At 39.4% G+C, this 12,706-nt stretch overlaps 1 protein-coding gene across 9 annotated transcripts in view; it reads right to left on the bottom strand.

Moving 5' to 3' along the window:
• Positions 1 to 2,908: 2,908 nt before the first annotated feature.
• Positions 2,909 to 12,706, bottom strand: part of B3galt1 (beta-1,3-galactosyltransferase 1) — a 550,921-nt gene continuing 541,123 nt past the window's right edge. For all 9 annotated transcript variants that reach the window (XM_029469665.1, XM_029469661.1, XM_029469650.1 and 6 more), the window contains one exon: positions 2,909 to 7,868. In XM_029469665.1, coding sequence (XP_029325525.1) covers positions 6,658 to 7,638 — 981 coding nt within the window. In that variant the 5' untranslated portion in view covers positions 7,639 to 7,868 and the 3' untranslated portion in view covers positions 2,909 to 6,657. The remainder of the gene's footprint in view (positions 7,869 to 12,706) is intronic.

Genomic DNA, 12,706 nt, shown 5'->3' with positions numbered 1-12,706 from the left:
GATGAATGTCTCTCCAGGGGACCCTTTGCTTCCATGAGGGAAAATGGATAATTAAACTTATAGATCGTCCCTTCCCTCGATTGAAACATGGGTGAGCTCTGAGGGCTGGAAGCTCGATTAAACTTCCTCATGATATGGGCTCACCCAAGTGAGCGGGGTCACGGATTTCTGATCCTTTTCATAGTCACTAGACTTGGGCAGAATCAAATCAATGATGTAACATTCCTGACTCTTTCACTTATGTTTCGTGTTGCTTAAATGTGACCTCATAGTTTTGGTTTGTTTTCTGTTCTCTTTATCTTTTTGTTTGTTTGTTTGCTTGTTTTTGTCTTTTCAGGTTTGACAATGAACATGGGCTTTTAGCGCTAGGGACCTAAATTCACCATTTTAATGACAAATTCTCTGCTGCCTGCTTCCCCAACTGTCAAGTGGAGATAGCAGCATTCACTGCACGGGGCGACAGTTAAGATTAAACACATTTTAAGATATTGCAGTGGCAGAAAATCTCTAGTGTGTTCCCCCCCCTCCCGTCGTCCCCCACCCGCCTTGACCTCCCCCATTTACCCTGCTGAGGTCATGCTTGAAAAACAGTATTCATCGCTAGCGCCCCCTACTGCCCCATTGCAAGTAATTCCTCCAGGTCGGCCAAGTCAGTCCAGTAGTTACTGCTGTGTAAACACTGAGGTAAACCTCAGCGGGAGAATAAATCACCTCTTATGCCATAATCTCTTCAGGTGAGGACTTGGGTCATTGCAAGAGACCTAACAAATCATTAATGTAATGTTCGACTGATAGATTCCATAAGGAAAATGAGATGCAGAAGTTTCTTGAGCGCTGGGCAACTGGCTGCAGACAGAGTCACTGCTATTAAAGATGTATTGAATCAATAATACCTTTAAAATTCATTTCTATTACATTTTAGACAATTCTTATTTTAATCAGCAAAAAGGTAAGGAGATGTTATCAAGGGCAATTTTCAGGCTCGCACGGATTACATGCCGTTTTTCTAAACAGCCCACCTCCGTTTTTGTTTTGCCCTTTCCTCCTTTAGAAACACATTCAATTCTCTTCCAACGGTGTGAATTCATCTGGAAATCTATGGCAATCAATTAAGTAAATGAGAAAACAGAATGCTTGTAATTATGACAATCAAGCTATTTGAAACCCACCCTCTTTGGTCTGATACCCACACATCTTTAAGCAATATATTAATTAAACTGTGGGTAATTGTTATAATTAAAATCAAGCTTTATAATTTTTTAAAAAAATCACCCAGAGAGAGAGAGAGAGAGAGAGAGAGAGAGAGAGAGAGAGAGAGAGGAATTATTTTAAAAATACACGCAGCTGTTGGTTTTCAGCATTATTCATTATCATGACCAGATTGTCATTTCTCTGGCGACATGGGGAGACAATGCTAGAATGTTTGATCCATGTGATTCCCTCTTCATAATGTAGGGCTTTTGTGTCTAACACCTTTCATAGTGTTTCTTTGTCTAGATCAAAGTTGGTAAGCTTCTCTGATAAAGGACCAAGGAATAAATATTTTAAACTTCACAGGTTAAGTCATGCAAATATATATATATATATATATACATATATATCACTTAAAGCAAGACAAAGTAAAGTTGCTTTTTTTGATTGCTGAAGTTTAAAACATAATATAGCAATGGCTTATTTTTCAGGATGCATCTACTACTGGAAAAAATAGATTTCCCATTGCTAGAATAATAGATGACATAGGCTGAGTTCAGTGCAAGTGCCCACATGTTCATTGTGAAACACTTCTTAGCTCACTAGAAGTGGGCTGGATGCAGTTCATAGGCTGTGGCATGACGGTCACTGCTCTTCCTTTCCCTTAGATTGTGCCTTAGATTTAACATGGCCTGGTTTGCTAAGCAAGTTCTCAACAGAATGTCCCTCTGCAGGTGGAATTTGTTGGCGTTTTCAACGCACACACTTAATTGGATAGTAAAACACTTCTCTGAAGTCGATGGGAATAAGGCGAGAAGCACAGCTTCTAAACTCACAGATCTGTGCCCTCAACTTTGTCTGGGTCGCCTACAGTTCTCACATTAGATGACTGAGCTTCAAGTCTGTGGTACAGGTAAAGAATCTGCATTTCTATGATGTCCACAAATGAATAGGATTGTTCTGATCTGCTACAATACTCTGAGAATATTGCTCTTTAAAAAGTCACATGGCATACAAAACTGCATATTTTATGGTTTTTTTATTGTTTTCTCACATATTTCAGCTTATATTTTGCCCTTGTGAAATTGGAGGCATCACGGGAGGAGAAGTTAAACCCAAACTTAACATCTTCTTTAGAAAATGAAGACCTGTTTAGCTGGATCAAAATTAATAATAATATTAAAAAGTGCTTTAGTCTCTTAGCTCTTAGTCTCTTGCTAACAGTTAGCAATCAGGAGTCAGCATGTACTCACCTGTGCTACAGAATGGTGGAAGAACTTTTTCATTCATAAATTAACTCTTAAACCATATGTGAATATTCCTAAGTAGATATATGGATACAACACTAAATGAGATTTTTGCCTTAGATTTAATGTGCCCTGGTGTGCTAAGCAGGCTCTCAACAGAATGTCCCTCTGTAGGTGGAATTTGTTGAGGTTTTCAACACACACACTTAATTGGATAGTAAAACACTTCTCTGAAGCCAATGAGAAGCAGGTGAGAAGCACATTTCCTAAACCCAGAGGTCGTCCATAGCTTATTTATTGGACCAAAAGCTCTCTAAGCATACAACTAATTTGCTTCATGCTTTTATGAACAAGCTCTGAGTTGTTTAAAGCATTGCTTATGTTGAAATTGTTAGAAAGATTATAGTGGGTGGGCATAAACAATCACATCTCCCCAAAGAGAGCCATTTGAAAGAAGCAGAAAAACGGGCTGAGTTCTTCTTTTGTTTATTTGTCCCAGGAGTTTAAAAAAAAAAATCAGTCTTATGAAACCATGATCTTCCTCTTGGCAGATGGGCCTGTACAATTGCATCGTGCTTTCAACCAACAGTTTACATTTCAAGAGGAAAGGAAAGAGGATGAATGAAAAGACAGTGTTGTCTATTCGTCACATGTTGTAACACCGATACAAAAAAATAGTATTCTGATTAGCAGCTTGATTGGCAACCCTTGTAACCCTAAATAGTACTACAAACCCAAAGAGTGCACTTTAACACACAGTTACTTTTGGTAAAACCATATGTACAATTTTGAACAAATAAATACATAAATACAATCATTCATATATAACAATATACCTAAATGTCAATTATCATCAAGCGTCTCTAGTGGATTTCGTCTTTCATTCACAAGTTACCTGTGGCTTATAAAAAGTACCTTCCCCTTTACAGAAATGATACAATCAATTCCCCGCTTTGAATGCACATATTAGCAAAGGTAGAAAATGAATTCCACACACTGTACATAAATATCCCATTGTCTTTTGTTAGAAGAAATTTGATTGAAAAACTCCTTCTGTGACTTCTCTGTAAAGAGTTTGTTTCCCCTCCATTTCTTATCACACAAGGGGTTTTGCCCTTCCATATTTAATTCAAATCAAAAATGATCTTCATGTTTTGAATCTGGTTATTTAAAAGCACATTGTTGTAGACTGAAACTGCTCCAAGGGGGTCACAAAGCCACATAAACGAGGCACCAAAGAGAAAGCATCCTTTCCTCTAAGAAATACAAGAAAAACCTTTAAGATTAGGTGCTGATATTATCCAGTACATAATGGAGAAATAATGGGGAACCAGACAGTACTTAGAAAAATTCTTTGAGTGACTTCTGGCACAGTAGGGCTGACATTATTTTAACTGTATTATTGCAGTGCTGAGGACTGAACCCAAAGCCCTTTGCATGCTAGGCAAGTGCTTTACCACTGAGTGAAACCCCCCAGCCCCAGAATACTGCCATTATTATGAAATATTTTTCTTAAACAAATGTTATGAATGGCTTAATAAATAACCATGACAATAATTTGACCAGCTTCTTGTCATAGAATTAACAAAAGTAGAAAATTAGAACTTTTCTTCCTTGACAAATTAACCATTTTTTTTCTTTTTGAACTTCAAAAAAAAAACCAAACAGCGAACAAACATGCTTAAGGCTATTGAGATACTGGACAAATGGCCTTGCCTCATCAAGTTCCATGCAGAGGAAAATGTTACATATCAAGCAGGTTCTAGCCATACATACAATTGAGGTGACAAGAAAAGCGCCTTTAAAATATGTACATGTACTCTTGGATGTCTATTTACATGTTTGTCATACGGGCATTATGTAGCATAAAAAAAGTTAAGAAACAGTTCTTTAAGACAAGTGATTTTCTGGTTGATTTTTTTTGCTCCTTTTCAAGATTAGGGCTCTATACATACTTCACACACACATATAAAGCAATTCATAGATGTACAGACGTCGTTATTATAGTGTGAGATTTTGGACATGGAAAGTGGCTGGGCTGAGCATGGACTAGATGCAAGGCCAGGGCAGGAGACAGAGACTGCATTCAGCTTTACTGCTGCGAGGCCAAAGAGGCCTGAGGGTGGGAGGCTTTCAGCCATTGGAGCTCATAGGGTTTGAGGCTAGATGGTGGGAGGGTGGCTCACCTTGTCTTGCTTCATCTTTTCCCAGGTCACTTGACACCATCACATTAAAGGATGGGAAGTCCTATATTAGTCAGTACTTTGGGGGTGATGAAATATTAAGTGTTTCCTAGCGAGGGATTCCGTGATTATGGGACTCCGTGTACTCCTTTGTCTCCCCATTACTATCAGCTTCTATGGGGGGTTTTGCAGAGGTCAAGGTGCAAAGAAAATAGCTCAAATGAGCAACTTTTCCAGCTTTCTTTGCATCACGACAAGGAGTGGTGCACCAACGGTAGATGTGCCACTGTGGAGATTTGCTGAGTGCTTATCTGTCCTCTGAGGGAGTAGATTAGCCCTACTTGTTCTAAAGAGTTTTAAGAATACAGGGCAAACGTTTCCACGATTTCAGTTGTGTTTTGCAAAACCTATGCAAAGCTCCTCCCCAAAGCAAAATAGATTCTTTTGCTTTAAACATCCTGGGATGCCAAGGCAACACACTGAAGTGAAAAATTTGTCACCAAAAACGAGATACTGGGGGAGAAACGGAAGCTCCTCCAATCAACTAACGTATAGCCAAGGAAACATCCAGTCTTGGAAGAATCAGGTACGTTGATAGTTCACAGTCAATCTTTATTATGGTAAATTGTGATATTAGGATGATGCTGCCACAATGGATAACCATCTTTATCATTACTGTAAATCATTCTAGCATTTAGCATTGTGCATGATACATGGCATTATGTAGCACCTTTTAAACTAAAAGATCTCGAAATACTTATTAGCAAATGTGATTTGCTCTCACAGTACCTGTGAGGTAGATTTTTTTCTTTTTAGCCATTTTACAAGTGAGCCTACAGATGTACATCAAAAATGAGATGCCTGTTCAAATGGTCCATATAAATTTGTGGCATCAATGGGATCCCAACTTGGCTTCCCTAGTCTTCCTTCCCACGGATCTCAGCCACAGAATCCCCAGAACATCTCAACGCACTTTTGCTAACTAAACATATGTGAATGCTGTAGATGCTAAGAGAGCATTTCTTCTACTGGTAGCAGGGGCACATCTTTTAATAAGGTTGGTACTCCTTAAAGATGTTCTCATGTGCTTTGCAAATGTGTGAAAGGGGCATTGTACACTATTGCCAAGCTCATGTTAATTAGAATGGATACCTAGATTTGCATTTTATCAATTGTTATGCATTATTTCTGGGCCGCCTACCAATGTGTTTTCTACACATGGAGACATATGCCTGACTGATCCAAAAACCATAAAATGCACTTAAAGGCATTTATGGAAGAAAGTAGGTGAGAGTACTACATTTGGAGTCTCCTTGGTGGCATCATATAATATTTGTTCTGGGGAAAAAAACGTTTACTTGTTTACTTAAAGTAGCATTTCTATGTACAACCCACCTGCTGACCAGATTTAATTCTTGTGAATCTATGCCGAGATGTTTTCTATACATACAGGATAACTGATCCACAAGTGTACATCCTCATCTATTTCGTCATTGATGCCCTACTCTAGGGATAAAATCAATTATTGGTAGAATCTCAAATTCTATACACATTTTATGGCAATGTATGTAAAAATGTTACATGACAACAGCACACAGCATTAGTGATCACATCTAGTGTGTGTTCCTGACTGCGTATCTTTTCTGACTTGTTTTGATTTTTTTTTTTTAAAGAAAGAATTACTATTTACGTTTGCAGAGATGGTATGAGGACGTTACTTTGAGTTTCTATCTCCTGGCCCAGATCTTTATCTCAGATGCACAGTGCACCAATCCTGGCAGTTATATAGAGTCACTTTTTGAAATAAATGGCAATGTCTTAGGACCTGAGACTGAAATCTGGCCCTTCTAACTCTCTCACCATTTCCATGGCCGAGCCCAATATGCGTAAAATACTGATCCGAGAAAGAACTAGGAACAGAAAGCAAAACATTTACAAACCCCTGACCAGTTCATGTTCCCTTGGTGACACCTGTAAATACCAACATCTTAGTCCCCATTTCTTAGAAAAGAAAGTTATTTACATTCATAGAAGTCCTAACATCTCAGATGCTTCTTGCTTGACATGTCATTCCAGATCCTGTGCATTTCTTCTGGAGAGATCTGGTGCACAGTGATGACGCGGCGGTACCGACACAAACTGTAGGCCATTTTCCAGTGATTGAAGCCACTATTCTGGAAAGGATGGATGCCAAGCTTTCGAAGACACAGTCCCACGTACACATCTTCAAGATGAAGCAGCCTGGTGTGGAGCGAGGTCTTGTAAATGAGTTCAGCCACATCAGCGGAAAAGATATAGCCAGTCCCTGAACAGAATGGTGGGTAGTTGCTGTCAGGGTACAAATCTCTAGGCATATACCACTTACTGCGGACATCCCTGATTGGCCCGCCGTTGATGACGTAACCAGTGAAATACCTTCTTCTTGGCTTGGTAGAGGGTTTCAGGAGTTTATAAATAAGGTTGTCCATGTTCACAAAAATGTCACTGTCGGTTTTCATGACGTACTTGGCTTTTGAACAGAAAGTGGCAACCCATCTCATCCCCATTAAGGTTTTGAGGGTGAGGTTGTGGTAGGAGTCAATGAAGTCCTCTACGATGATGTCATGGAAGATCTGGCTCTCTTGCTCCACCATCTGGTTCAGAACAGGATCAGCATTTTTGCCCAGGAGGAAAAGTGTGGCTATCTTGATCCCTTTGAAGTTGTTCTCATCCCCCCATGTCTCCCGGATTGCCTGGCGGGCATCAAATTCCTTGTGTGTGGTGCTAATGAGGATCACGAGAAAAGGAATGTTTTTCTCGCACTTGTTGGGCTCATTTATCAGAAATTCAAAAGAATGTGGGTTTATAGGTCGAGTTCTTATGTTGCCAAAGGTGAAGTTTTTCCTGGCAACTGTTAGGTGACTGAATGGCTTGGAGCCAGTGTAGGATGAAGTAGGTCTGGTTATGCTCAAGTACCAGAGAGCGCTGGCCCAGCACACAACGGTCAATACATAGAGGCAGGAGACCTTTGAAGCCATTGTCTTGAGAACAGGTCTAATCCAAATGCTGAAGAACACGTCTTTTGGGCACTAGTTTCTTGTCCTTTTGCAAAGGCAGCATAGTATTCGTCAATCTAAAATTCCTGCCAGAGAGGAGTTGGTTTGGTGGGTGCCCACAAACCTCACTTGTGTTGTTGCATCACGGAATTCACTTTACTTTCTTCCAAACCTGCTGGAAGCTCCATGCCTCAGAAATCTTCCTCAGAACTCTGCAAAATCAATAAAGTACAGTTTTATTCATGTTTACCTAGCCATTTTCATATTCTTGAATAAACACAATAAGGGTGTAAGAATTGCCAGCAATGACTAAAGTAAACACGGTCATTCATCTTCATAAGACCCAAGAAGCCCCAGAAATAACCTCCTAGCTTCTCCTCTCCCATGAACAGAAATTGTTTATGTGTATTGATATTCAATACATGAATACATTGACCACGAGCACTGGTGACTCTGGAGTAAAGCTAACATCAGTAATTTTCCACAAAGGGTCTGCTTCTTACAAAAGGCTATTTTTTGCAGCTAGGCACAATTTTTGCTCTTAAATCAGACAAGCTCACATTCAATTCATATTGCTTTCATTTTTCTGACTTTGAGCTTTTAATCGTTTGATTTTGATTAAAAAAAATTAACTTTTGGGCTGGCGAGATGGCTCAGTGGGTAAGAGCACCGACTGCTCTTTTGAAGGTCCTGAGTTCAATTCCCAGCAACCACATGGTGGCTCACAACCACTAGTAATGAGATCTGTCACCCTCTACTGGCACGTCTGAAGACAGCTACAGTGTACTTATGTATAATCATAAATAAATCTTTGGGCCAGAGTGGGGCTCAGCAGAGTGAGTGGGGTTGACCAGAGCAAGCAGAGTCCCTAAAAATTCAATTTCCAACAAGCACATGAAGGCTCACAACCATCTGTACAGCTACAGTGTACTCACATACATAAAATAAATACAGAACTAAATCTTTAAAAAAATTTGACCTTTAACATTTCTTAGTTTTCTCCAATTCTCTGTTTGAGAATGTGTTGATAACTGCCCACAAACTTTTGCTAATACCTTGCTTTCTTAGGAAGACTTGCTACCTGTTCCTGATTTGGCAGTGGGCACAGCTCTTACCATGTAATTCTGCTTTCTCCAAGGCTTTGGAAAATAGACTTATTCTTTGATGGCTGGGAATAAAGTACCTTCCAAAGACACTCGTTTACTGAAAGTTTGGCCCTAGAAAGATGGGACATAGCTGGAGGAAGGAGGTTCTAAAACCATAGCTTTGAGCAGATACATGATTCTGATCCCTTCGTTACTGCCTGCATCCTTTCTTCCATGAAGTGAATAGCATCCATGCCTGCATTCTCCCATGACCATACTCATCTTTCTTACTGTTAAGTACCACTTAGAAATTTGTGGGCTTGGAGGACACTGAATTAGACCCCTCCCTTATAGTCAACAGCCAAGAAAACAAAGACTGTGATTTCGAGACTCTAACAATTGGTCAGAAGACTGGTACCCGAATCATACCTCTCACTATGGGAGGAGACTTGCCTTGTTAAAGTACCTGGGGTCTTGTTAGTAGATAATTGTCTAAGTCTGAGCTAGGAATCCTAAACCTTGTGCATATTGCACTTCAGAAGGCTTTCTGATAAGATTGCCTGCTCCTGTACGAGCCAATCCAAGTGTTCTGCCCACTCTTTGAATGCCAATGACAGAGTTCTTCTGGTAGAGCTGCATGAGCTAAAGATTGTAGAAATGGTGAAACTCTTCCTAAGATGTAGATGGATACTCTGATCCCTCTGACTGTCATCTGCCACCTCTCTTCAGACCGGGCTTTGCTCTTCTGAGCAAACAAATTCTATACCTCCTCTATACTAGGCTTACATGTCTTGTCTGAATTCTTTCAACTATGGTCTCAGGGACCAAGAGGTGTTCAGACTGAGAAGTAAGCCAAAAATTATGAAGCCAAACCTCTGACATTATCAACCAAAAGAAATCTTTCTTCTTTGTATGTTGTTTTCTGAAGTACACTGGTTATAGTTATGTGAAACAAACCAAAACATGGAAACTACCAACTAACCACCCTAGTTATACTGATTTCAGAGTTGTCCCAAATGACATGGAATTCTCTGTTATCAATGACCCTATATATTTCTTTGAGGAAATTAGACTGGTCTTTTTAATTTGTTCATAAATTCATTTATTAACTTGTTTTGCTGAGTGACATGTCTATACACTTTGGAAGCATATAATAAAAGTGACAGTTGAGCTTAAAGTTCACAAATTCAATGAAGATGTTACAAAAAACAAACTGGCATTCAAATGGAGTTGTTGTTTGAAACAGTAATCCTTTCTAAAACTAGCATTGTTTTCTATAGCTTATAAACAATATCCCAGTCAAAAACATGTGTCAAATTACAGTCCATTCATGTAAAAAATTATTTCCTCCTTCCTAGTTAGAGCATAATTCAATAGCGCTGGAAAGCAAAGGTGGTAATATTAATTTCAACAAAGTCTCCTTGAGAGACAACTATGCGCTTGGCCTGTTTAGTTTTTGCCAACTTAGAACCCATATTCTTGTATAAGCTTAGAGCTAACCATGAGATCAACAATAATTCATTTCTGTTATTGAATACTGGATTTTTGTTATTGAACTGAATAGTATAGTGGGTTCAAACCACATAACTTTTGCATAATCAGGTCTCCATCCAGTAAGAACTCTGAAATATATAATCCAGTAGCCTCCTAGAGAACATTTCTGCTTTAAGGTGCACTAGAAGATGATAACGAGAAGGTCAGGATGAATGGATTCAAGCAAATAAGGAAGTGTGATACTTTAGGGCAAGCAGTTCTCAGCTTGTGGATCACAACCTTCAACGATCACATATCAGATATTCTTCATATCATATACTTACATTATGACTCATAACAGTAGAAAAATTACAGTTATGAAGTAGCAACAAAAGAACTTTATGGTTGGGAATCACCACAACATGAGGAACTATACTAAAGGGGTCACAGCATTAGGAAGGCTGAGAACCCTTGCTTTAGAGGTAAGAAGAGGAACTGAGGAAAACTAGTAGTAGTAGAGAACGTGAGAAGGGACTTTCAGTTTGGGGTACACAAATACTGACTTCATGTTAATCACAGTGACTGGTGAATGAGAATCATGATGGTATTGGAAACCCAACTTGACCAAGATTTCATCGTGTCTATCCCATTTGTTAAGAATATCTTTATCATCCCTTTGTTCTTCACCCTTATCCTACTAAACTGTGAGCCAACCATGACTAAGATGTCAGGGGACTCAGAAGCATCTTGGTAAGGAACCAGGTTATCTTCAGGGCAAAGTAATCAAGCAATTAGTGGAGGATTTCCTTAGTTATTTCATCTCCGGGTTTATTATCCATTTTCTGTCCCTACAGAGTCAAGTTACTAGCCCCCATTTCACAGCCGTCTTCATTCAAAATTCATCCATTCACTTGTGGGGTTTACTAACCCTGAATCTACCAATTAATCAAATACTTGAAACACTTTCTTCTCTTTCTCTCTCTCATTCGTTCATTCTTTCTTTCTTCCTTCCTTCCTTTTGTTTTGTTTTGTTTTTCCAGACTCACTTTGTTTTGTCCTGGAACTCACTTTGTAGACCAGGCTGGCCTTGAACTCAGAAATCCACCTGCCTCTGCCTCCCTAGTGCTGGGATTAAAGGCGTGCGCCACCACGCCTGGCTTCTTCCTTCCTTCCTTCCTTCCTTTTTTTCCTACAGAGTATTGAGAAAAGAGAACTAGCATTCAAATCCTTGCTCTGGGAAATCCTGCCTAACAGTTTAGATTTCAAGCAAATAATTAAAATAATTTTCAGCCTGGAACTTTTGAAGTGCATAGTAGTGGACTGGGAAAGAGAGTATTTGAAGAAAAGGGACAGTATAATAGACCAGGCACAGAAAACTTCCAGAAGCCACCATTCTCTACTCATCCTAGGGTCAAGCAGTGATGGAACAATGAATGGAGACTGTAAATCAGAAAAAAGTAAGCTAAGTTGAGGCTTCAAACACAAGTAGGAGTTATCTAGATAATGGTTGCACAGACAAAATAAAGAGCACATTCATAGAACATGATGTGTATGAGAGACTAACTAGTAGGGTAAAGCTAGAGGCCAAGGTAAGGATGAAAGCCATGAGATGTGTGGGACTATAGAGAGATGCAGTGGTCCTATAGTAAGCAGCATCCACAAACCTTTCTGAGTGGAAAAGTCAGTTGCTTATTTGTGTATTCTAAGAATATGAGGGAGGATTTACCTTCTCCAAATCCCATCCAAAGATTTCTGTAGCAATCCATTTTTACATATTAATCATTTCTTTCTCTTACAGAGATATGTCCTAAAGGAGTAAGAATTCATTTTAGGACATGTTTCAGTGAGTTTTCTTCTTTCAGTCTGCACAAAAGGATTGTGTAAATACAGATAGATGGAGAGTTTAGAAACACAAGAGTGGTAAATGAGTGTGCAAAGAAAGTTTGTATATTTACAGATATTCTCCACAAAAGAAGCAACACTCTTCCCTCCACAGCTAGTGCACGTGATAAATCCTAGCATCATTACTCAGTTTTCATTTCAGTGGTTCCAAATTACTATTATTTTGAGTTTTGAGACAAGGTTTTGTTGCATAGTGTAGGATGACCTTGGACTGATGACCTTCTTCCTCAGCCTCCTGATTTGCTAGGACCACAGAAATGTATCTCCATACCCAGCTCATTATCTCTCATTTTAAAATGCATATCCCAAGAGGATGGAGAGATGGGTCAGTGGTGATGAACATTGGCTGCTCTTCCAGAGGACCCAGTTTGATTCCCAGGACCCACATGGAAGCTCATAACCACTTGTACACTTGTAACTGTCGGTCCATAAGATCTGATTCCCTCTCTGGCCTCTACAGTCACCAGGCATGCAACTAATGCATACATAGACATGCAGGCAAAACACACATGCATATAAAATAGGTAAAATATAAAATAAAATAAAATAGTCTTCCGGTCAGAAAAGCACCTGAGCAGCTGGGGCGCAGG

The sequence above is a fragment of the Mus caroli genome, chromosome 2 (genome assembly GCF_900094665.2).
Source record: "Mus caroli chromosome 2, CAROLI_EIJ_v1.1, whole genome shotgun sequence".
Lineage (NCBI taxonomy): Eukaryota > Metazoa > Chordata > Mammalia > Rodentia > Muridae > Mus > Mus caroli.
Note: the sequence above shows the minus strand (reverse complement) of the source record. Positions and strands in the feature narration are given on the sequence as shown.